Raw genomic sequence first — 26,138 nt, 5'->3', positions numbered from 1 at the left:
TCTATCTAAGGACGCCCCACTTCAGCAGAAATTTGGTTTTTTTTAGGCTTTTATGGTTCGCTTCTTTAATAAGAACGTAAACTATAAGTTTACTATATACTATAAACTATATATACTATAGTATATATATATATAGTTTATATAAACTATATACTATAAACTGTAAGTTTACGTTTATATTCACCTTTCGAATGTCATAACTGCAACCCCTTCCGAGTAATGTTGTATACCACGTGATCTATATACTTACCATAACTAGCACCGTTCGTGGGAGAACGTAATCCCCGAGTTGTTCTGGACTCTGCGCAGATTTGTAAAATTGGTTGAAGATAAAAGTAGAATGCAAGCGAGCTGGTGATAATCTGGTGAGTCTGGTGAGGATGACATTCCTTGAGATTGAGGGCAGACAACGACGAAGACTTGTCATGTTGCTTCTTGTCCATCGTTGTCTTCCCTCAACCTCGAGGAATGTCATAATCACCTTGTTTTATTACGTCAGTGTGACTAACGACATGATAATGATACCGATTACAAGAGATAAGACGACGGTGATAAGATAGTGGTGTCAGATGTGATAACTGGCACGGGAGAGCAAATTTATAGGATTTCTCAACAGCAATCAGTACACTTTCAGTTTCTGTTAGATTGGTCGCAACTACTACGAACTAATACTATTTGCAATGTACGCATTATCTAAAAATGTGACCACAGTTATCGTGAACCATCACAAAATAGATAACTAATTGCGAGTGATTAAGTAGCGAATATCGAAAAAGAAAACACACATGCTATACACAGTCAATAATTATGAAATTCTCCCACACTATTTCGTACAACCATGAGTAATTTACTTCGTAAAGTAACTAGGCTGCAGTAACTTTCTCGCATACAAGTCGCATCCTGTGGTTCTTTGCTCGCTCCAATTTCACATTTTCGTAAATAAATTATCATTATTACTAAATGTAACTACGTAGCAACTACAGTTACAACGTTAAGGTTACTTAGTTACCTTACAACTACTTTGTAAGGAACGAAATAAATCACTCGTGCTGTCACACCGTAATTACATGACACGCTCGTCACATTTAAGCAGAAGCTGTTCTTGCAAAAGTTATTGCCAGTAAGTTCCCACCCCTTCCTTCTAAACATGTTCTTTAACTAGACTAAAAGGTCGTTCAACATGAATATCGAATTTCCCAAACGTAATATTCACGATGAGAAAGTAGTTTAGAGCATGCAAATGCGTATGGCACTAGCACAGTAACTTAAATGCAGTTGCACTTGATAGTTACATTTCCAGAAAAGTACCTCGTTCCTGTAACTTGTTGCTGTAATATCTCCGTACAACATTTCTTGTAGTCACTCTGACATACTAGTACTTACTATATTACGTATACTAGTTGTACTAATTGCTTACTGCATACTTGTTGCCAGGAGCCTCCCGGCTTAAACGTGCCTAGTGAGATGTATTCGTCTATCGTTTATTGTTAAAAGTCATGCACCTGTGTTCCAGCAACAGGGAAGCGCGGGTTCACAGCACACAACACCTACAGCGAAAAAGAAAAAGCATGGCATCGAGTAATACAAGCATTTGCTTGTATTACTCAATCAACACAACCAACGGCAAAAAGGAACGTTAATAACACAATTATTACACACAAGTTGCCACCGGATAAACAAACAGATAAAAAAAAAACAGATAAAACGCCACAACGAATCCAAAGTACTACGTCTACTCAACCGACGCTTAAAATCTCATGAGATGTTGCATTTAGCATAGTATCGCGATGATTGTAAAAAAAGAAAAAGAAAGAAAAGAACAGGTACTAGAAAACTCAAAACGGTGGTACCCGTAGACGGTTCTACGTTTGGGGATGACAAACTGCTGCAGCGTATGACGCAAAGGGTACGGTAACCGCGATGTTCAGGTAAGTCAACGGTATACAAGAGAAATTATCAACGTTGGACATAAATTTGACTTTTAGTGTTGCTGACTCATAAATTATTATTATTATTGTGTTTGCTAGAGTACCTACTTACAGAGACGGCTATTTCAAACTCACTGTCTACCCATAGACTGATTTCCCGACTGCACAACGGCACCTGCCACACAAAGACCACCTTACTGATTCAACCACGCTCTGCAAACACCGCATTCCCGACACGGCGCGCATATCCAAACAATTACTCGTGCGCCTTTCTTCACTCCCGCAGTGCTAACAAACCATTCCTTCCGGCCCGTAACAGTACACAGAGGGCGCAACAAAGCCCCGTTTGCATTACTATACGCGTAACACACGGCATATACTGCCCTTGCAACACTGTTCCACGCGGCGGATATTTTGTTTTCTCTCTCTCTCCCATAATTCACGGTAAGCAGAAAGAGGGGCGAGAGAGAGAGAGAGAGAAATGTGTTGTAAGCAGGGACGACAACATTGTGTGTGTTCTAATTATAACTTATTTCCTGACGGAGTAGGTAGTGAAGTTTCTTAATTATCTCTAATTGCTGACCCAGGTGGCGTCAGAAACCGCAGCATCTAATTTAACGCCATCCAGTCCCGCCAGGCGTCTCCACCGGCCTGAGGTACGCTGCAGGTACGTGCGCCCGGGTTATTTGGGCCGTAATCAAAACTGGCATTTTTCTCCCCCTGTTTGCGTTCTGCCGGAAAAGATAATACGCGACACGCGTCGGCTACGACGAAGACAGCTCGCGCGTTGGGGAAGAAAGGGAATGGGAAGAGAGGAATTGGGGGAAGATAGTGTTCCAATATTGAACCTCATTAACCTCAACATCGAACCTCATTCCGAAGAAAGAGAGGAGTGGAGGAAGAGGAAAAGCGGCGGTGACAGCTCTTTTATTAAAAATATTAGTTTTGCTGAAAGCGAAAGGGATCTCCTGACGAGTAAAACCCGTGACTGCCAGTACTTTACTTTTTTCAAATGTTCGGTCCTTTATCCTTTTTTTTTAATAAACTTGTCGTAATTCGAAGAAACTTTTCAACTGCGCTTGGGAGTCGTCCTTGTCTCGGATTTAACGAATTTTTGGATCTGTGCCGCTATAAGCTAGCTAGCTCATTTCTGTCGTGTTTTCTTTCTCTTTTTAGCGACGAACTCATCTTGGTTGAAAGATGAAAGTCACTGAAAAGGTTAGCCAGCTGTAGGGATCGAACCCACATCTTCTGGATTGCCGGTCCAGGGCTCTACCAATTGAGCTAAGCTAACACGCCTCTCCAGTGACTTTCGGGGTGCGTCATCTCTTGTTCATCTTGGTTGTATGTCCTTTCAGCCAGGGTTTACAAACCGTTGCGCCGCTCCAACTGGGGGAAACTACAACTTCGGACCGGAAGTTCGAAGTCCCACTATGCGTAGCGCCAGCTCTCTTGAGGCTACTTTGAGGCCACTCATTTCCTCAGCGCTTGGTCCTCGCCGGGGACGTCTGTATAGGTGCTTCCTTTATCTTCGATGTATTTCTGTGAGGTTTACACGTAGATTTCTACGAGCGATACACATACCAATACGGCGGGATACGATGGAGACCACGTCCTGGGCTGACTTCACAGAGAACTGCGCCGACACGCATGTCTTCCTCTTTCTCGCATACCGGTGGTCGCTGGATACCGGTGGAGAAGGCTGCGCCGGTACTTGGTAAGTGAACTGCCGACGCCACCTAGGTAAAGAAGGCCTCCTTAATACCTCCTCTCTCTCCTTCACCCCATTATTATTGGTGGTGGTAGTGCTGGTGAAGGCCGTTGTCGGCCTCACGTATATGGGCAACGTCACGACTGACGCCCTGGGGGAATGTGCGTCCTGGGCCGACTTCTAAGGGAACTGTGCCGACATGTATCTGACTCTGAGGGAACACTAGGAAAGATGACATCGGTGCCGCAAGGCGAGGTACCCGGGTTCGAACGTCACGACTAACGCTCTGGGGCAATGCGCCTCTGTGAGGCCGACAACAGCGAGATCTTTCATTAGCACCACCACCACCACCTGGGTTCGAACCCAGTTGCCGGCTGTGCTGTCTCGGGTTTTTCCTGGGTTTTCCCGGGACGCTGTCAGACATATGTCGGCGCAGTTCCCTTAGAAGTCGGCCTAGGACGCACATTCCCCCAGAGCGTTAGTCGTGACGTTGCCCACATCTTACTTCCCTCTTACTTACTTATAGTGTATACTACGAACGAGTGACTGCCGCATCCACTGGGCCACGCTGTGGTGGGCCCCATAAGTGGCTGGGCGACAGGGTTGCGGAATGGGGCCACCAATTCCATTCCAATTCCATTCCGAGGAATGGAGATTTGCGATAATTCCATTCCTTTCAATTCCTCGGAATGAATAGGTATGGCCAATTCCCACTCCTGGAATGGACTTGGCATACCCCATTCCATTCCGTTAATGCCATCAATAAAGGAAAAGGGACCGGTAACCGTACTGGCTTGCCCGGACCATTCCATTCCATTCCTGCGAAAAACTGCCTACTTCCATTCCCATTCCATTCCTAGGACAGTTTCCGCCATTCCATTCCAATCCCATTCCGGCCTCTGACAGAATTGGAATAATTCCGGAATCATTCCAACTCCGGAGTGGCAACTCCGCAACCCTGCTGGGAGGTGGTGGCCCAGGCTTTAATCTCGGCACCGGCGGAGTTTCCCGTGAAGTCAGGACGGACGCGCGATCCCGCGACCAACACTCCGACCCACAGTCCTCCCGGAAATTACGCACCACCATAACGAACCTTCCTCTCTCAGGAGCACGAAGAAGAAGAAGAAGAAATTGAAATAACCGCCACGGTCGTGCGCGGAAGAGGAAGAAGGAGAAGATCGGCGCAGGGTGTCACGCCCGCCTCTCGAAGACTACTTTGGGGTAAGCACCGCTCACATCTTCGTTGACGAAAGTAGTTCGTACTATTTTCTCTCGATATAGTGGCGTAACGACCAACGAAAGAACTGCCACTATTCCTCCGCATTTACACGCCACTCTGTTGTGTCGCGGACTTCAGGACTAAAGGGAGTCTTTCTTCTGGTACGAAGCGCTGCCCGATTTTGTTCGTGACGATCACCGAAACGTCGCCTCGGTTTTCCAGTGAGAGGGAAGCTGCTGTACAGCTCGTCCCCTAGCAGCACTTGAGTTCGCTTACTGCACACACACAAACACACCGCAGGCTGTGGATGTGTACCATAGCACAGAGTATACTATCGGCAACTCAGAAGGTCCTTAAATGTAACTGCGATTTCATGCATCAAGTGCCACAGTTCATCCTCTTCTTAATTAGTGATAATTCGTAGCTTTATACATCGCGAAGGAACTACGATGATCAAACATGAGCGAACTACAGCACCGTGAGTCAGAGTAGGTGGAACTTTTACAACTTGGGCATTACGCGGAACAGCGACACAGGCTCATGGTTACTTCCCGACATGAGATCTGAAATTGTTATCAAATAGCTTGACCACTCTACGAAAGCCATTGTATTTGCTTGCAAATTGAAATAGCCGAGAGCAGGAGGTATCAGTAGCATGTGTCCAGGTTCAGGTTCGCCTAATGTTATTCCAATGGTATTCCTTCCCAGATGGCGTCGCTGGAACCGATCGTGCCGATCGAGCCGAGGGAGAAATGGGACAACAAGGTGGAGTTTGTTCTTTCCTGCATCGGCCTCTCGGTTGGGCTGGGAAACGTTTGGAGGTTCCCCTACATCGCTTTCAACAACGGCGGCGGTGAGACTCGATCACACTGTCTGGACAGACGGCGACATGAGGTGTCTTATTCCAGGGGCGTTTCTGGTTCCCTACGTCGTGCTTATGATTGTCGTCGGAAGACCCATGTACTTCCTGGAACTCGTCCTGGGACAGTTCTGCAGCTTCGGTTCCATAAGAGCCTTCGGAGGCGTTCTCTTGGGAAGAGGTGAGCAACTTCCTTCAACACTTAAAGTACCACGCCTATGGAATATTGAAAGTAATTGTACGAAAGTATTGTAGTTTCGTTACTCATTATCAGTTGCCAAGTTGTATTTATTTTTTGTCTCATATATCTTCTATGGTGTTTTGTCTTCTTTTTTGTGAGATGTTTATAGTGAATCATAGTTCATTGTTTTTGTTCTCTTTAGTCGTATAGTTTTTTTTATTATTATTATTATTGTTGAAGTGCATGTGACGCTGCAGCTGCTGTATGGGACCAGTGACCTCGTCACTGTTGCTGGTTCCAGCCTATTATGTCGGCTTAAACAAATATTAAATAAATAAATAAATAAATATTATATTTCACATTATAATTCAACCTCGCCACGAGAGTCAGTAAGCAAAACATTAATGTCGCTATCGAACATTACGCACTTAATTAGGTAAGTGCCGCGTGTATTTTCGAAATAACCTGGATAACTTCATAGTGTTGCTGACGTCATCGAAGGCTCTGGTGTCTGTCTTACAGTAACAGAGCACCCAGCTTTCCGGTCTCCGCCCTCCCCTCCACGTTGGAAGGCTGCCAGCGGCTGTAGTGAGGAGACGGAAATTGAGCTTGAAGGGGCAATATTGCCAGACGGATGGAAGATTTGCGCGCATATGACGTCATACTTATTAAAATTTGAAATTAATTTGATGGCATTTCCGATCACCCGGAGAAAGAGTAATGTGCCGGGATGTCACGTGAGACACGTGGGTAACAAAATGGCGTAAGTTTGGCAGAATTCCGAGGACATGATGAAAAGGCGTCAGCAGTGCACAGTCTTTGACGGAATTCAGGAATTGTCACAGGAGGGCAGTGCTTGAGTGTTCTCTTTCTTCTACCATACCTTGGCAAAACTGACCCATGAGCATGCTCATTCATGCTCAATGCGGCGATTGAGCTGAGCATGATTGAGCATGAGCGATCACACGAAAATACGAGCATGAGCAAAACTCACCCGTGAGCATGAACGAGCAATCGAAGAGATGAGCAGAGAGTGAGCGAACGAGATGCGCGTGAGCAAAACTCACTCACGAGGATGCTCATTCTTGCTCAGTGTGGCCTAATGAACTAGGTATGAGTGAGCTTAAATGCTACTCAATCCGGGTGATCTCAGCATGTGGGAACCTGAGTAACGCTCACACACCGTGAACTCAACAGTGGAGTGAGTGAGCGGCAGTCACGAGTGGCGAACTCCATATCAGGAAATTACTGAGGATGTGGGTTTCCTTCTCATTAATGGGTTGCCGTGTCTGAGATAGCGCAGTATGTGTCCACTAGAGGGACAGTAATGAAAGTTGTGTTAGTTGTTCAGTGCAAAATTTTCCGCGAAACATTTCGCTATACAGTACCCCGACAGCACCGAATATCCTCTGGATGTACGGATAATGTCCTAACAAATTCGTACGTCCGACGGATATCCTCAGAATATCCGTCGGACGTACGAATGCGTTAGGACATTATCCGTACAGCCAGAGGATATTCGGTGTTGTTGGGGTACATGAACTGCCCTTCAAGCACTTGCCCGCGAGCATTTGGGTACCATGCATCTAAGTTAAATTAATGATCGTTAACGAGAGGATAGAGAGGTAGCAAGCGAGCTGGTGGTATAGATCCATAACTTAAAAACCCGTTTTTTAACCGGTTTTTAAGTTATGGATTAATGATCGTGCTTATCCTCTTCATTTATGTGCTTGCTCAAAAGTAAGTGAAACACCGTTGAATTTCATCAATCCTGACTCTGACGTAGTCATCCGATATGTTCACATTACATTTCCTGCGCTGTTTAAGCACCTGTTTGAACGCCCTCGCCCTAGCGCACTTCGAGTTATATCTATTGGCTGCCTCAGCCTTCTTCACTGTCGTCACCTTGTTTCAGTTATCTTCACTGAAAGTTTTTCACGTTTTCAAGTACTAACACGCTATCTAAATACTTGCGCGTAAGCGTACTTTTATAGGTATACCTACTTTGGCTGGTTTACATTTTGGTAAACGGGAATTTATATTGACGGTATAGTGACCCGTAAGGGAACGTATTGGTTCTTTTGTGAAGCCGTTTTCGTGGCCGCAATTGTGTTCGTAGGTGTGGGCTGGTCTATGGTGTACGTATGCGTCATGGTCGGACTCTATTACAACGTCCTCTTGGCTTACGCCCTCGTCTACATCTATTATTCTCTCTGGAAGGACTTGCCCTGGGCGACCTGCGATCCCAATTGGGCAGACGACAACTGCTATGTTCGGAGTGAGGGCGTCGTAAGTACCGCAAGAAGATAATGGACGTCACGTAGAACCTTCGTTATAACCAAACTGCTTATACTGTTCGATATATCGGTACTGTTTGATATAAGCCGTATACCCTGTGCAGTAAAGCAGTTTTAAATGTCCGTCCGCCGCGCGAGGGCGTCCTATGCAGAATAACTATAAGACGATAGGGGTAAGATTACCCTTACCCTTATAAAAGTCTCATTAAAAACAGGTACAACCACAATCACGACAGGGTAACTGAAGACGACCCGTCGGTGTATTATTAAAAAATCTAGTGTTGTATATAGACAAACTACCGCTGTTTACGGTGCTATAGTTCAGTGTACAGGGTGTTCCTTTTTCTTTTCTTTTTCGGCACACGAGATTTTTTATAAAAAATCTGAGAGCAGCGTACATGCCGTTCTTGCACTCGGCTTGTACGACCAGGCGGACAAGTACTTCCGAAGTTGTACTCTCGAAGGACAAGTAGTCTCTTAAAGAGTATGCAGCTACTAGATGACTATTACTTAAAATTCATTAATTAACTGGGGGCTTTCGGTCAAAAGTTAGTAGCAGGATGCCAAAACAGTCATCCTTCAAATATATTATTCTTTTTTTTTTAATTTCTATACAGCAAACCTCAAACACAGATTTAGAAAAAAGTAGAATGGCTTTCAACGTGGTCTGTCTTCCATTCTTCTATCTCACTTGTGCCCAAAAACCCCTGTGTTTATTTATTTATTTTCACATTTGCGAGGGAGACCAGTTCAAAAGGGAGCTCAGGTGCATTAAAAAGTTAATGAATCTTAGATAATTAATCACGTAATGGTTACATACTCCGGAGGAGGTCCGCATGGCTGTATATAACTCACCATAGTTTTGGCGCTCTATGGCCTTTGCTGCCTTTGTGCCCATTAAACCCATAATCTCTCTCTCTCTCTCTCTCTCTCTGTATATAACTCGAACTGCAAAAACAAAGTATGATGCTCTCGTATAGCTTTCTTTAAATAAAAATTCAGGTAAAGCTATCAAAAAAATAAAAAAATCTCGCATTTAGGTATTGGGTGTAATAATGACCACGCCGAGAAGTCTCCTAGTTGCAGTACCTTGGTGTAATTACCCGATGATCGCCGACCTGGCAACCACGCTGTTTAACCATGCAGGTCCCCTGTCGCCTGGTCAATGCGACCCTCTTCTCGCTCTACAAACCAGACAACGGTACTGGAAACGACACTGTGCCCGTTGGGAAAGCCGACACGCAGGAGATTGTGCTCGCACCGCTGGCCGCCTATCAGCATCTGCTGGGGAACTGCACGAACGCCACACAATCCGCTCCGGAACAGTTTTTCTAGTAAGTACCGCGCGAGAGCCGTAGAGTTTTCGATTAGGTAGAAGTGATGGGTATTTAATGGCTCTCGCGTATTCTTTTTTTTTTAAATACATGTTAGCGCCGCGAAGCAACTGTGGCTATGAACGGCGGACAGGGGGAGGGGAGGGACTCTGTGGTCCATGAGAGAGGACAGCAGGAAGGAGTGGGGGACAGGAGGGGGGTTAGTATGCCTCCTGGGCCGACTTCAGGGGGAACTGTGCCGACGTTCGTCTGGAAATAGACTTCGGAAAACCCAGGGAAAACCTCAGACAGCACAGCCGGTGACAGGATTCAAACCCGTGTCACCTGCAGGTCTCGTTCTCACGGGAAGCGATCTTCGCAACCAGTACGCCACGGGAGCTGGTGCCCGTTTACTGTAATCGGGGAAGTGTCGATGTCTGCACTCAAACTGGCCGAATTGGCTATGTGACTTTGAATCGCGTTCGCGACGCAATGCTGATCGCGGTTTAAAACGGCGAGAAAGTGCTGAGGGTGCAGGAGAGCTGGGACGTTGCGAATGAAGAAAACCCGATACATAAAGCATTCTGTCTCGGGTTTTGCGTCGTTTCCCATGACTTCATAATTTTAGCGCACTAACAAAGCTAAAAAAACACTGTAACCTGTAGCACCTTCTGGAACGCACGTGCGCTTGATACGCTCCAGACAAGTCCTGCTGCCGCTGTGCAACATGCTTTGTTTTAGAAGTCGATAGAAAATCACGTATTTTTTCTACGCACGTTCACCGTTCGTCTCGATATTTTTACTTTAATCTGACTCAGTTATATTTTGTTGACGGCAACCTCGGAAACTGATCGTTCAGATTTTTTTTTTCTTCTTTTTCTCATTTAATGCTCGACTTTTCCAGCAAACGTGTGTTAGCGTTAAGTGAAGGTCTGGAGAACTTAGGAAGTCTCCGGATGGAGATAGCCTGCGCTTTGGTCATTGCTTGGATCCTGGTCTTCTTCTGCATCTTCAAGGGTATCAGATCCTCCGGAAAGGTGATGTAACGTTGATCTCGCATCCTTTCAGCGGAACTCATTTCTTGCGTACTCTTCTAGGTTGTGTACGTCACCGCTGTGGCGCCGTTTTTCATAATCGGAGTGCTCTTAATCAAAGGACTGAGCTTAGAAGGGGCAGGTGAAGGCCTGTACTACTACTTCGTGCCTGACTGGTCGAAAGTCCTTCAATTCAAGGTTAGCATGCAGTTCGATTTGAAGAATAATTTCGTTTTATTGTGACTGAATAGAAGGTGCAAACAAGTTAACAGCGAAAACATGTACCTACATGCTCCTGGTATAGAACGTTAGGTGTCTGATATGAGGGACAACCTTGGGGGTGGCTCGAATCTCCACCTGGTGAACGTTTTGCCAGCTGCTTTTCAACCATCAGTAGACGTTGGTGGCGCTAGTGTACCGTTGCTCTTGCCGTCTGCTCTTGTCGGCCTCTTTGCTATCACCTGAGGACCAAACACCTGAAGACCAAACACCTAGCATAGCGTTCGTTCGTCTGCTTTAGGAGACATATTTCGCCGGGACATTTATGAAGCGGAACTAATTGAGCGGCTATTGCGCTACAACGCAAACCGGCACATGACTGCAAGCACATGACTGCAAGCGCATGACTGCAAGCGCTAACATTGCGTTAATGTGGACGTTGCGGGCAATAGCGTTGCGGGGAACACTCCATAAGGACGTGCCGCGCACCGGAGATAGCAGAAATTGTTGGCTGTCTTTCGCCTTATGTTTTAACTTCCTTTCAAAATTTGGGCACACACACATGCTCACATACACACATACATGCTCATGCGAAATGCAGCAGAACGAGAAGACATAGACACACGGTCCACTGATACAGGTAGAGACCTGGACATGCGAAGACCTCTCAGCGACGCGATAGTAGTTTCGCCTGTCGCTACTTCGCGAAGAGTGGCGCAAATAAGTACTTATAGTAGAAGTAACTTATACTGAGCCTATATGATACCACGAGGATCTCTTAGATGAAGGAGAGGAGAGTAATTGCACGTGGAAAGCAGACAGCGGACCATGCGGCAGAGGACATGGTGATTGCCACTGTTGTGCTGTGCAGGTCATACGCTCTTCCCGCAAACGACAAGCGATGCTCCTACGGCCACTGTTATAACTTGACTCAAAACCAGGTTTCCCGTACGATACATGACAGGCACCTGTCTGTATGGATACGCCCGAGACGTCGGCATTGCAGAGCAACGAGCCTACCTTGCTCCAGCTATGTCTTTGCGCATGCTTTGTGTGGCTTTAGATGACGTTAAAGCGACAGGCTGGACACAAAAGTAACCTAAACAAGAACTATAACTTAAACAATCTAAATAATAGATCTATCTAGACCTGTAATCTAAACAAGTGCTGTAAGTGTTAGCAGCTTCCTGTTTCTGTTCTACCAATAAGCAATCCAGCCATCGATTCGGGGCACAACCTTGGCACTATCTTGGTACCGCATCACGGTTTATATTTATTTCAGAGCTGCCCTTAATAAACTCTATCTCGGTCAGATACCCTTACGACGTCCTCCAAGAGTGCCGTAGCTCATGCTTATCTGGCAGTAAGAACTATGACGCTCCTCTAGATGAAATTTCGCACGCGGCCGGCATCTACATTTTAATTAACTTACAGCCGAATAAAACTCTAATCTCAAAATCAGTTGACCTTTAACTACCTGGAGAACGTATGGAACATTCGCAGGTCTGGCAGAAGGCAGCCGAGCAAATATTCTTCTCCCTCAGTGTTTCCGAAGGGATCATCATTTGCTTCGGCAGCTACAACGATTTCCGGAACGACCTCTACAGGTGGCGTCTCCGTTAGAAGCGCCTCAGTGAAACCCTTCCGCTTATCTTTTCCTTCTTTCGTTTTTTTCAGAGATGTATATATCATTGCGTTCGCTGACATGATAGTGAGCATCGTCGGTGGGGTCGTGGTATTCAGCGTTTTAGGGAACATGGCACAGAACCTAGGCGTGGCCGTGCCCGACGTCGTGTCTGAAGGTGAGGACTTCTGCGCGAGCGGTTCCTACCCTCAAACTGCTCATTGTCTATTACACACAATGTACAATAACGATCACTGGAACGCACCGTTTTCTTGGTACGGAACATAGTACCGTAATTTGCGGCGCATAGCACGCGTGTTAAAGCTACGTTCCCACTGCCGGGCTGGCGGTCCCGGAGGGGGAACGAAGAATGGCGAAAATGTCCACACTGACGTTCTCCATATACTCTCGAGGTACAGCGACTAGGCGAGACCAGGCCTTCGCTTTGATCACTGCCGGTCACTGCCGTCCAGGGGGCGTCACAGTCGCGCAAAGACTGACTGTTTGGACGGCGCAGGAAAACGGGCTGCCTGTGACGTCCTTTCTGCCGCGACGGTTCTCGCCCGGTAGTGGGAAACGTTGTGGCTTTATATTTGGCCTTTGGCCGCTACGCTACGCGGAGGTGTACGTTACGGTACGAGCACGCGTGAGTGAGCTGGTATAATTGCGACGACGGATGCATCTCCTTGAGTTTGAGGAGTTCTACGAATGGGAAGATGGAAGGACAGGACGAAATGTTCTCGTCTCTGTTCGTCCCTTCCTTCCTTCCTTCTCGAATTCCTCACACTCAAGGAGATTCAACCGTTGTCGCGTATGGCTTTCCTCGAGGTCTCGATCTCGATCGACTGCTACGTTGGAGGATGTTGCGCAACGGCTGCTCCCGAAGATGCCGCCGACAGTGGAGGGCGTAGCCTGTTCGGAGGCCGCCCTTGTGGTCCTCATTCTTATTGGCTCTGAGACTGGGTCCGCTACTCTGAGACCGGGTGCTCGGGCACATAGGCCGCTTTACAGCAACGGTTCCGCAAGCCACCTGTCGGGGGTGTCTCACATAAAACCGTTCTCGGCTGCATCTCAAACCCAGCGGCCAATATTTCACGACCATGATTTGCTCTCGTGTTTCAGTTCAGTTCGACAACGGTTGTACAGCGCGGGGAAAAGTTTACGAGAAATGGGAGCGCTTCCTTGCTTGTGTCGTTCGGGTTAAGAGTGGTCAGCCATGTGTGACGCGGGCGCCGTCATTCTCTCCTTGGGAGATGCCATGACTGCGGACGAGAGCTTGCACACATTAAAGGGGGACTCCGCTCCAAAAATGTGTGAGGTGACAGTGCGACATCAATACGTAGTGTACGATGTTCCAGTGAATACAATCTCTCGTCCCCAAGTGGCACAGATAATTAGAAAAGGAATATTTTCCTTTGAGTGATTATGCGCTCCTCAAGGGAAAAGCAGTCCATCAACACTGGGCTTCATCTCACGTGGTATTCCTCGTGAACGGCTTTCTGTAGGTTTTGCTCTTTTGCTGCTGGAGAATATTTTAGAACGAAATCGATGAAGCAGATGACTGGTAATCCATGTGACACGAGGAAGTTACAGAGCGCGTGGTCGGAAAACAGCCCGTGGCCCAGACGACACTACCGGTGACGTCACGCATGGTACAGGAGGTATAGGACAGGGAACCTTCAGAAGTTTCGGTTTCGTTTTGAGCTTCCCAACTTTTTTTGGCAACTAAGGGGTCCCCGACTGCCAAACCAACTTTATTTCTCATTTCGGAAGATTGTATCGAATTTATTTACAAAGCCATTACAATAGTTTCGGATTGTCCCGGAGTCGAGTTCTTCCTTTAAGGGGGCTGGACCTTGTTAAAGCCCCTGCATGTTGTAATGATACCCTTAATTGAATCACGGTAATCGATGAACATCAAATGAGACCGCGCCGCGTTCAGTAAATTTTTGTCCACCACTACGCATACGTCATCGAATGAATATGGTAACAGTCTAAAGTTTCGTGGCAGGCTTGACTGAGAGACTGCTAAATGTTCTTGTCCTTGGATGGAAGGCTCGTAAATGTTTGTCTGTATCATGAATGACGTTTGCCTCAGCACGCTGTACTTTGTTTCAGGCTTCGGCTTGGCATTCATCGCGTATCCTCAAGCAATCTCGTTGCTCACCTATCCTAACCTCTGGTCGGCCATGTTTTTCATCATGTTGTTCTTCCTGGCCATTGACTCTCAGGTGCCGTCTGCTTCCTGCTTTAGTCACACTTTGCCTCGATATCTGTCTTAATGACTGGGGTGTTTCATTGAAACAGGCGATTTTCTCGCTCCTCTCAAGATTGTGCCTGTGCAGGTCTTTCGTCATGTCTTTCTTCCTGTCTTTCTAGTTCGCGCTCGTAGAGAGCGCTCTTATTCCATTCAAAGACGAAAGCAAGACTCTAATCCAACATGAAGGACTTCTGGCTGCGGTGGCGTGCACGGTATTGTGCCTCGTTGGTATGCCGATGGCATGTCAGGTAAGGTGTCAATCATCACTAACACTAATAACGGGGTGCGGAACACTCGCATTAAAGGAGATATGAGGTGAAATCCTGTCTTATTCGTCAAGCTGTTCATCAGGAGCCACCATGCAAAATATTTTCCTTCTTCGACGTATTAAAACTGGGTAATCAAATTTACAGAAACAGTCCGAGAAAGCAGGCGCGGACGGCCGGCACGATCTTCGCGTGACGTAGGGAGCACCCCGTGCCTTTTTTTATTTGTTTCTTTATTTGTTTCTTTCTTCTCAGCTCGCGGCGCCGCGTACACCTGCTTGAGCTGTGCAGCTCTATACGTCACGAGTCACGTGCCCGGGGACCACGTTACGTCACGGCGTTCCCTCCTTCTCCGACGCGTTGTATTGACGAGTGGAGGATTCTTTAAGGCGTTTTAAAGGAACAGAGGACTCGCGCGCGCGCCCTCTGTAGGGACACCTGCACTAGTCGTTCTTTCACAGGAGCTTATTCTATCTGTTGGAGAACATGTCGCAGCGAAAAACGAAACCAATTTGAGGGCCAATCACCTCAGTGCTCCTTTAAAGTACGCGGATGAGGAAGGACTTAAAAGGGTTGTGGCGCCCCAATTTATACCCCGGATAAATATAATACGTAGGTTATTTGTATCGATCCGCATTCCAAATTTGACAGCAAAAAGGGGAACAGGCGTTTGAAAATCTGTACGAAAAACTCATCTGCCTCTGACGTCACGGCACACATTTCCGCCAACGAGGTCACGAGCTTACGGTAACCAATAGCAGTTGCTCTTGCTGCTCTGACGTCAGTGCTCGACAGTGACGTTTCGAGGGTTTTGTCTCTCGCCAACTATGGTGAAACACCACAGTGTCTGTGGTGTGACTACATGGTGTGACTATGGTGAGACTACACAGTGAAATACTAATTCATTTTTCCTCAATACCGCATCACGATGCGCAGGTTCGCAAAAAAAAAAAAGCATCGCTGTCAGAGGCATCAAAACGCAACAGTGCGGGGTCCATCATAACGTTTCGTACGTAGCTTGCGTAATCTTTTTGGGGACTCTCCCCTTTGTTTCTTCTCCTACAGGGTGGCCTGTACATAACGGAGATCTTGGACAGCTTCGTCGGTGGATTATTACTGCCGTGGAATGCGCTCTTCGAGGTCATTTTCATTGTTCACGTGTACGGTAAGCGTATTGGTAACGACCGTGTTTCGCGTTGAAGGTCACCTATGGCTGAAGCGACGAGCTTGGGATCAGTGGCGGACGCGCCGTTACCCGAGCAATGGACCTTTTTCACGCTCGCGTCGTTCCCTAGCGGTTGTCCAGAGAAACACGATTGGCGCGCGCCAAAGTATTGGCGCCATCTATTGAATATGTATGGAACCTTCTTCGGCGCCGTCAGAGTCATAGAGCATGCGCATAAACGTTGTGAAAAAAGGTTCATTCTGGCCAGTGGTACGAGTCAATCATACGTAATTGGATGTGAAGTTAAGTGGAATATTTTGTACAGTGTCTTATAATGTGGGTCCCAGTTGCACTATGCGAGGCATGCGCCGACATTTTTATTTAATGTTGCTTCGGGTCCGAACTGTTGTCTTAAGGAAGCCTTTTACGGAAGTGCGTAATGCGTAGACTAAACCCCTGTGGCGTCTTCCGTAATCATCGTTGTGTGGCGACAGTAAAACTCAGACATTAATATCTGATAGCGAAAGCGAGCGCTCTCTGTGATCACAGGTTTGACCTAACCGAAGCTAACCTGGTCTAACCGAAGCTGTAGGGACAAGCTTTTAATGTGGTTAAGGAGGACACATGCGGTGTAGTTAACTTTCGCTTCCAGAGAGTGTTGCTTTTCTCCCGCGCTTCTAAGGAAGTAATGCGATCGGCGTCAGCTTGCAGGACATGAATAGCAAACGACAAAGCCATTATTTTCATTCGCAGGGATCTGGAAAACAGCAGTATGCTTGTCGGATTTGTTGATTGCAATCAATTCCCCGACTGTTACTGTGGGGAATGACATCATTTTGACCCAAATATCGCGGGCGGCAGTGCCGAGAGAAGCGATTTTGTTGCATCTCCCATAGACTCCCGTGTACTGAAAATTTTTACAAACTTTAATTCGCCAAAAAATCAGTGAACCGCGTCAGGTCTTCAAAAATATGTCATCCCTTAGATAAACTCAAGGGGAACACGCCTGTACCTGTTTCGTATAGAAATTTAGCTAGGTTTTCGAGACCCCTGCGAACAGAAATTCCCATATACTTTCTTAAGAAGTGAGTCCCCCTTAACCTCCGACGAGAGCAGCATTTCTCGTCCAACGCAGGAATGCATCGTCTCAGCCTGGACATCGAGTTCATGTTGGGAGAACCGCCCCATATGCTACTCTCTATCTGTTGGAAATACATCTGCCCTGCTGTCCTTGTGGTAAGAACCTTCACTTTTCTTTTTCTTTTCTCCCGTCACTGCCACTTATGAGTCGAGGAATTGTTTTAATGAACCCAGTGACTCTAATCATCATTATTGTGATGAGGGATCAGTAGATGAGGTAATGAAACATGCAAGGACCAAGAAACTCGACCCGTCCGAATATTCGAATACCGAATCGAATACGGAATTTCGAATTTCGAATCCAATCGATGTTTGTTTCAAACCTAACATATTCGAATACTTCCGAAACTACACGCGGAAGGCCGAAAATTGCACAAATTGCACGAGGCATAAAACAGAATATGCGATACTTCATATTCTGATCCGCATGAATATATCGCCTGTGCATACTGTAGACATGTTTATATCCACACATGGGCTGCGTGTGCCTCAAGTCCGGTTATACAACAGTTTGCTTCTTATTTTGCTTCGGTTTTTAAATAACTATCCGCAAATGCCTAGAAGAAGCACTTACGTCTCACAACACCATTTAGGATCGGAGTTGCCACTGGGCAACTACTTTACTTTGCAATGTTGAGATATTATGTGAAAATGTTGAGAGTCTTCCACCACGGCTGTGTTCGTTGTTCACGATGTGGCAGTGCAAGAAAAAATGTGTTGAGGTTCACTGTGTGTTCCCTTGCGCAAACACGCTGCGGTGGTTCTGATAGCTGGAAAAGTCCCACTGTCTATTACCTTGCCGTGCTGTTTTTCAAATCCTTGCTGTACTCGGCGTTTATCTATGCATCTCGATGTGCCCATTGTCGAGTACTTCCGGAGTTGCACATGAATGTGTATGTCTCTGCGTAGCCGTGCGTGTAAGCGTAAATGCGTGCAGATGTACGTAATCTGTACACAATTTTGCTCCTGCATACTCGGGAATGTTTTGTCAAGCGCTGTGACTGTTGTGTTTTTGTTCTCATCCACTGCACACACTCCCTGTGTTTTATGTGTTCGTCAGAAATCACCACTTTTTTATTCACAAGTACTTTGTTCATTGAAACGCTATTCAGAAGAAAAATTCCTAGCGTGCCTTGGTTAGAGATGCGAAGCCCCGAAAAAAAAACCCGGAAATTTTTGGGAAAAAAAGTTTTTCGTTTTTTTTCCTCGTCTCCGGAAGAATTGCCCAAAATTTCCAGGCGACAAAATTCAGAAATGTAAATTTTCGTGCCTGCGATGCGTTCCAAACTGCCAACAGTGCCTAAGGTACCTCTAATCCGCCAACAACCACCAACTTAGAGCTCGGTCTGGCTGCTCCAAGCGATCGCCATCGCGTTCACATAATGTCGGAGTTCTGGTCGGAGTGGACAGGTTGTTCCAATTACCTATCGCTGAGTAAACAGCAGTATCATGGGATGCTCTGCTCTGCATTTATACCTAGAGGGTGAACACTACTAAGGTTTCTAGCTCATTGTATGCTGTGGCTTGTCCGGCAACGCTTCGACTCAGCAGTAACCGCGTTTGTTGCCATTTTTTCCAATTTTTCGAAAAAAAAAAACACCCAAAAAAAAAGATTTTTTTTTTTCGAGCGATTCAAAATTTCCGGAAATTTTGCATCTCTAGCCTTGGTACGTTCATACGAAGGCAGTTAGGGTGGTGTAACTCTGACGTGCTGCCGTGACATGTCTGACATGTGTCGTGTGCCAAATCGGAGGGTATGGTTTGGAATGCCACTTGATGGTGACATTTCAACAAATGCCACTCGTATTCTTTAATCGAAGTCCATCATTGTTGCCTCACATTCTTTATTCTGATCAGTACATCACGCGAACCTTTTCTTCTCTGACAGGTCATCTGCACCAGCACCCTGTTGACGTTCAAAGGCGTGACTCTGCATGATTACGTTTACCCAACCTGGGCGAATATTCTGGGGATTTTCTTGGGTTCCGTCGGTGTTCAGCTCATCATCTTCATGGCGATCAAGCACTGGTACTATTCTGGCTATGTGAGTTCACGCTCTAATGTTAATCATACTTTAGAGCTACTCCTGTTTACGAATACAAAACAAAAAGCATGTCTAGAGCAAAACGTGCATCTGGAAGGAAAATAGTTTTACTCAACAAACATTACATTTTAAGAAACCTGCAGTTTCTAACCTGCACTAACTAACTGACCTACTGTACCTACGCCTCCTGCAAGTAACTAACCTACAACTATAAGAGTAATCACTTTTTCACTTTAATCACTGTAATCACTAGTCACTTTTTTCAGTAACTATGCTCTTGTGACGCGTCATTTTAACGGGAAAGCAGCTTGTAACTATAAGTAGTTGTAACTTTTGGTGAAAGTAACTACAGTGTTTTATTTTTTTTATTGCGTGTTAGCGCCCATAAGCAACTATAGTAACTAAAATGTAACGTATTTACTGTAAAGTGTAACTGTGTGTGTTCCACTCTAGTAGTGCCGCTCTTCGTAGAGGAGAAGCTTGTGACAGCCAACATAACATTAACAGTGCTCGCCGAGGAGGGCGTAGGTTACGGTAGAGTCACTTAAAAGGGAACAGAGTAGCGACACTGAGCCACGTCGGCGAGCGCTCCCGCCATCTTGAGCCTGACGCGGCTGCGCCTCCTGGCGGTGGGACACCGATCTCGCCCTTCTCCGTTCAAGAACGGTGCGCAGTCGCGCGCATCCAGCTACGTTACTTGGTAGAATGAGCACGCGGTCGCTTTCGCAATTAAAATGCTATTGCATTGAACGGAATGTTAGTTTTATCTATTACAGATGCGTGAAGTGGGAGGAAAAGGTGTAATAACAGCTTTAAAAAGATCATCGGTGTATCCGGCGGAAATGCGTTAGCATTAAAACTTGAAAACACCTTGGGAAACTCCCCCTTCACAAACGCTACCCAACCCTTCACACAGACCTTGCACAACGCTAACGCAAGACAGCATTCGCAGCCAAACGAACCTTTCGGGCTTGCTCCGATTCATCGTGGCGGCGCGGTCTCACGCAGAACCACCGCTTACTGTGTATTCACACGAGCGACATCCTCGCGGAACATTCTAGTGGAATAAAAACAAAAGCAAAAACATTGCTTACAGAGACGAAGTTCCTTCCCGTGTTATGTGAGCATTCATACGGTGTATCGGGAGTGGCGTACTGCGCAGACGACACTTCGCAGACGGCACCGTCAGCGTCTTTCTTGTCGTCTGCTACAGGATATCTTGTGACTGCTCAGAAAGCTATGACGTTTTTCGCGCCTTCCGCTTCTGCGGGGAATGTCGCTCGTGTGAATACACGGTTAGGTACACAAAGGTAATAGCGTGCGACATACTAAAGCTTACTATTTTCGTGAAGTTGCACTGCTCCCAAACGAGTGTCACTAAACTATCATGTCGACGGCGATAGATGAGAATGAACAGTGGCCAAATTTTTAAGCGTCTGCCACAATCCCGTCGTATAAGAATGTGTTTCTTCGGTTTAGAAATTTGATTCCGCCCCTATAGATTCCGACATGACACAAATGTACTGCGTACGAACGTTGCGTTCGTTTCTAGTTACGCCGTATGAAATAACAAATATGGCGGGGGACAGATCGTCACGATCGCCGCACTGCGCTGTTAACGAGAGTAATTGCATGTTCGTTCGGCAGAATGTTACCCTGTACTTGACGAAGTGCGCTATTTACTTACTACTTGTTTAAAAATATTGTGTTTGGCAGGAACTTTCGCGTTTTTTCTTTAATATCGGAAGTCGTACATGAAAGTCTGCTGTCGAGGCTACGCAGTCGGCCCGCCGCAGAGAAGTGAGTTTGGGGAGCCCACTGGACCTTTAGTGCACTTTCCGTCTGACAGGAGTATTATTTAGTGATTCTAGATGTAACTAGCTCCGTCACATAAAAAATGATTGACTGTGACTATATTGAGAAGCTAGGTTAAGGTAACCTCGTTACCTTTTTTTAAAAAATTTGCATACCCAAAACTCTTGGCAGTACCGTGATATCGCGCTCGTGATCATGGGGATCTCGCGGCGTAAAACGAAAGTAACTATGTCGGAAAATTTCCGTTGCAGGACTGCAAGAAAGCAGCGGAAGTTTCACCCAAGTGGGGCCCAGCCCTACCACAAGACCACAATGAGTACATCGAGTTCATGAAGCTGCGCTGCCCTTCACTAGCGCTGTCAGCACCAGAAGTAGTGCCACCCGCAAAACCAGCGGACGGGAAGGAAAATCCAGCATTCGACGCAGGGGAAGGACATCCACCTGATCAGAAACCGGCACCCGAACCGGCACCCCCGGCGCCTCCGGCGAAATAACGGTTCCTGGGTAATGGACCTTGGCTGCACTGTGGGTACTACAACGTACCGCAAGAGACTGTTCACTTCAGACTAACGCTCGGCGGTTTTGTAAATGTCGTTGTCAACGTTGTTCGTTCGAAGACGAAGTAAAAATGAAGAAGTATGATTTTGTGTGCACGGTTCTCTAGTATAGGTCAGGGGTTCTCAACCGCTGGAGAATTCGCCTCTTCGGGGTGAGGGGGGGAGGAGAATTTGGATGTGTCGTCGGGGAATGACATCATGTAACATTCGCTTATAATCGACCCCTACGTGCACTCCGCATAGTATATCCGTATATCATTCACAGGACTAAGATCCTTTTCTAGTACAGTTTTCTACAGCTCTATCATTGATGTGTCCTGACGCTGCCCTTGCTTGATTCTGTGCCCACCCCTACTCATGAAATTGGGCCAGTAGTATGTGAAATAAATAAATAAATTAAAAATAAAAAGTTCTGAAATCGTGCTGCAAAGGACACAAAGAGGAAGGCTTACCTTTTCTGCCATTTTGGCTAAAAATTAAAAGTGCTCGGAAGAGGCTTACCTTACCAAGGCTTACCTTTACCACCTTAACCACATTACCAAGGGTTACCTTTTTTCCCATTTTTGGCCAAAAATTAAAAGTGCTCAGATCGAGCTAAAATTGCGCATTGATACTCAGCAGGAACTGCGCTTTAATTTTAGCCCAAAATTTGTGCAGAAATAGGAACTTTGATTTTTGGCCTAAAAAAATCCGAAGAGGTTAGGCTTGCCTTTTTTTCATTTTTGCCTCATCCGGTAACTGGTCGCAGCGTCATTTCAAGGATTCTCACCACGGTTATGAAACCTAGTCGGCTCTTTCTTTCGCTGCAAAACCAGAAGAGGCTGGACGCCTTAAAGGACCAGACTACCGTTGTCTCCAGAGAAGCTTGCGAGAGCCGAATTCCAACACATCTTGGACATCAGTATCGCTCGTCCTTCCTCTGGCAGTATTTTGGTTGGCCGTTTTGCTCCGCCTGACCGCCAGATTCCACCGCTTGCACCACGACATAGTTGGCCTATTGCCACATTCTTCTGGCCATCGACAGATTTACGCGTTTAGCCAGGGGCGGCTCCAATATCGGACTTTCATCTCTATGAGGTATCTTTGTTCTGTGTCCCTCCCACTGTTACCACCGATCGTGACCCACAGTCCGAGGTGAATCGCCTTCACACCCTTTCCTCCTAAGTCTCCTCTGGTTGGACGTTTCAACCACCGCCAGCTCAAGGATGCCATCGTGGCCTCGCGAAAATTCGCCCCTCTGTTCTTCATCCACCGTTGTCCTTGTGGCCACCTCTGCATCTGCCACTGTTCTCCTCCAGCGATCCCGTGCTTTGGTTCGGACAAGTTGGTCACACACCATTGACCTCGGAATGGGACGTCAGTTCGCCTGGATTTTCATCGATCGACACGAAACTGAGCACAGATGATCAGCAGGAACTGCCCTTTAATTTCAGCAGGAAAGTTTGTTCGAAATCAGACCTTCGAATTTTGGCCTTAGAAAACACTAAGGGGTTAGCTTTTTTTTTTTTTTCATTTTTGGAGAAAAAATAAAAGTGCTCCGATCGAGCCGAAATTGAGCAGAGATGATCAGCAGGAACTGCCCTTTCAGCAGGTAAGTGGGTTCGAAATCAGACCTTCGCGTTCACCTTCACCTGCCTCAAAGAAACAAGACTTATATGTTATCGTAAACACTTAGTTGCACAGTGCTTTCACTGGCGAGTCTCTGACCCTGAAGGAAGGATATCACGTTCTATGTGATCTTAATAAGGATAAGTAATGAGCATAAAGTTAATAAAAAGAGAGTGTGGGAACTACAGAATATACGGTGTACGCGGCAGCCGTACTATGGTCTCAAATAAGAATTGTCAGTTGCTCTCTGTAGATAAATCGTAGATTAGAAGAAAAAGCCCCGCTTGGGGGTTCAGCCGGCTATGCAGCGAGCGCCATCTGTCACGCAAAGAATTAAGCTTCGCGATACAGGCCAAGGGTTGCGTTGATAAGCCTCAGTTGATAAGGAACTTGTGACACGGTTGCGCTCGTGGGTGGGTAGCTCAGTGGGTTCGGCGTTTGCCTTCTGCACAGAAAGACCCTGGTTCGAAACAGGATCTCTCTGAGTAAGGTTCGGGGGTAGAAGCTGGTTAAATGTGAGGGTTAGATTTAAAGGAGGGTTAATGGGGGACAGGAAGGATCCTAGGAGAGAGGGTGGGTCCGATAGGAAGAGGTCTGGCGGGAGTGCTCGCGAGGAGGCCCCGGGGGTGTGTTACGTGACCCTCGGGGCCACCGATGACCGGGTCCCCCCCCGGTTAGTTGCCTCATCCGGTAACTGGCCGCGGCGTCATTTCAAGGATTCTCACCACGGTTATGAAACCTGGTCGGCTCTTTCTTTCGCTGCAAAACCAGAAGAGACTGGACACCTAAAAGGACCAGACTACCGTTGTCTCCAGAGAAGCTTGCGACAGCCGAATTCCAACATATCTTGGACATCGTATCGCTCGTCCTTCCTCTCACAGTATTTTGGCTGGCCGTTTTGCTCCGCCGCCTGCCGCCACTTGCACCACGACGTAGTTGGAGTTGGCCTATTGCCACATTCTTCTGGCCATCGACAGTTTTACGCGTTGGCCCCAATATCGGACTTTCATCTCTATGAGGTATCTTTGTGCTGTGGTAGGCTTACCTTTCTTCAGTTTTTGGCGAAAAAATAAAAGTGCTCCAATCGAGCCGAAGTTGAGCGCAGATGATCAGCAGGAAATGCCCTTTAATTTCAACAGGAAAGTGGGTTCGAAATCAGATCTTCGAATGTCTAAACATGTCCCCATTAAACATATCCCCCTTTTTTTTCCAGCCAAAAAATAAAAGTGCTCAGATCGAGCTGAAAATGCGCACAGATATTCACCAGGAATCGCCCTTTAATTTTAGCCCAAAATTTGTGCAGAAATCAGACCTTCGATTTTTGACCCGAAAAAACCCCAAGGGGTTAGGCTTACCTTTTTTTCCAGCCAAAAAATAAAAGTGCTCAGATCGAGCTGAAAATGCGCACAGATATTCACCAGGAATCGCCCTTTAATTTTAGCCCAAAATTTGTGCAGAAATAGGACTTTCGATTTTTGACCCGAAAAAACCCCAAGGGGTTAGGCTTACCTTTTTTTCCAGCCAAAAAATAAAAGTGCTCAGATCGAGCTGAAAATGCGCACAGATATTCACCAGGAATCGCCCTTTAATTTGAGCCCAAAATTTGTGCAGAAATAGGACTTTCGATTTTTGACCCGAAAAAACCCCAAGGGGTTAGGCTTACCTTTTTTTCCAGCCAAAAAATAAAAGTGCTCAGATCGAGCTGAAAATGCGCACAGATATTCACCAGGAATCGCCCTTTAATTTGAGCCCAAAATTTGTGCAGAAATAGGACTTTCGATTTTTGACCCGAAAAAACCCCAAGGGGTTAGGCTTACCTTTTTTTCCAGCCAAAAAATAAAAGTGCTCAGATCGAGCTGAAAATGCGCACAGATATTCACCAGGAATCGCCCTTTAATTTCAGCCCAAAATTTGTGCAGAAATAGGACTTCGATTTTTGACCCGAAAAAACCCCAAGGGGTTAGGCTTACCTTTTTTTCCGGCCAAAAAATAAAAGTGCTCAGATCGAGCTAAAATGCGCACAGATATTCAGCAGGAATCGCCCTTTAATTTTAGCCCAAAATTTGTGCAGAAATAGGACTTTCGATTTTTGACCCGAAAAAACCCCAAGGGGTTAGGCTTACCTTTTTTTCCGGCCAAAAAATAAAAGTGCTCAGATCGAGCTAAAATGCGCACAGATATTCAGCAGGAATCGCCCTTTAATTTAGCCCAAAATTTGTGCAGAAATAGGACTTTCGATTTTTGACCCGAAAAAACCCCAAGGGGTTAGGCTTACCTTTTTTTCCGGCCAAAAAATAAAAGTGCTCAGATCGAGCTAAAATGCGCACAGATATTCAGCAGGAATCGCCCTTTAATTTGAGCCCAAAATTTGTGCAGAAATAGGACTTTCGATTTTTGACCCGAAAAAACCCCAAGGGGTTAGGCTTACCTTTTTTTCCAGCCAAAAAATAAAAGTGCTCAGATCGAGCTGAAAATGCGCACAGATATTCACCAGGAATCGCCCTTTAATTTAGCCCAAAATTTGTGCAGAAATCAGACCTTCGATTTTTGACCCGAAAAAACCCCAAGGGGTTAGGCTTACCTTTTTTTCCAGCCAAAAAATAAAAGTGCTCAGATCGAGCTGAAAATGCGCACAGATATTCACCAGGAATCGCCCTTTAATTTTAGCCCAAAATTTGTGCAGAAATAGGACTTTCGATTTTTGACCCGAAAAAACCCCAAGGGGTTAGGCTTACCTTTTTTTCCAGCCAAAAAATAAAAGTGCTCAGATCGAGCTGAAAATGCGCACAGATATTCACCAGGAATCGCCCTTTAATTTCAGCCAGAAAGTAGGTGCAGAAATAGACCTTCGATTTTTGACCCGAAAAAACCCCAAGGGGTTAGGCTTACCTTTTTTCC

At 46.2% G+C, this 26,138-nt stretch overlaps 2 protein-coding genes across 3 annotated transcripts in view; both read left to right on the top strand.

The window, feature by feature from the left end:
* LOC135397288 (uncharacterized) overlaps positions 1–3,677 on the top strand; it is a 368,507-nt gene extending 364,830 nt beyond the window's left edge. Inside the window, exons 9-11 of the mRNA XM_064628745.1 lie at positions 2,516–2,595; positions 3,105–3,146; positions 3,287–3,677. Coding sequence (XP_064484815.1) covers positions 2,516–2,595; positions 3,105–3,132 — 108 coding nt within the window. The 3' untranslated portion in view covers positions 3,133–3,146; positions 3,287–3,677. The remainder of the gene's footprint in view (positions 1–2,515; positions 2,596–3,104; positions 3,147–3,286) is intronic.
* A 1,088-nt stretch (positions 3,678–4,765) lies between these two features.
* On the top strand, positions 4,766–21,717 carry LOC135397287 (sodium- and chloride-dependent glycine transporter 1-like). Of its 2 annotated transcripts, none has more exons than XM_064628743.1 (15): positions 4,766–4,860; positions 5,567–5,711; positions 5,767–5,898; positions 8,018–8,187; positions 9,342–9,529; positions 10,413–10,545; positions 10,606–10,740; positions 12,265–12,368; positions 12,439–12,563; positions 14,504–14,616; positions 14,765–14,893; positions 15,977–16,076; positions 17,212–17,312; positions 19,105–19,260; positions 21,327–21,717. In XM_064628743.1, the coding sequence occupies exons 2-15, from the start codon at positions 5,567–5,569 to the stop codon at positions 21,567–21,569; spliced, it is 1,974 nt and encodes a 657-aa protein (XP_064484813.1). In that variant the 5' UTR covers positions 4,766–4,860; the 3' UTR covers positions 21,570–21,717. The 2 variants fall into 2 exon arrangements, with proteins under 2 accessions (XP_064484813.1, XP_064484814.1); XM_064628744.1 differs by lacking the exon at positions 4,766–4,860 and adding an exon at positions 5,002–5,019.
* The last annotated feature ends 4,421 nt before the right edge of the window (positions 21,718–26,138 follow it).

The sequence above is a fragment of the Ornithodoros turicata genome, chromosome 6, assembly GCF_037126465.1.
Source record: "Ornithodoros turicata isolate Travis chromosome 6, ASM3712646v1, whole genome shotgun sequence".
NCBI lineage: Eukaryota > Metazoa > Arthropoda > Arachnida > Ixodida > Argasidae > Ornithodoros > Ornithodoros turicata.
This window is presented reverse-complemented; position numbering and strand designations above follow the sequence as displayed.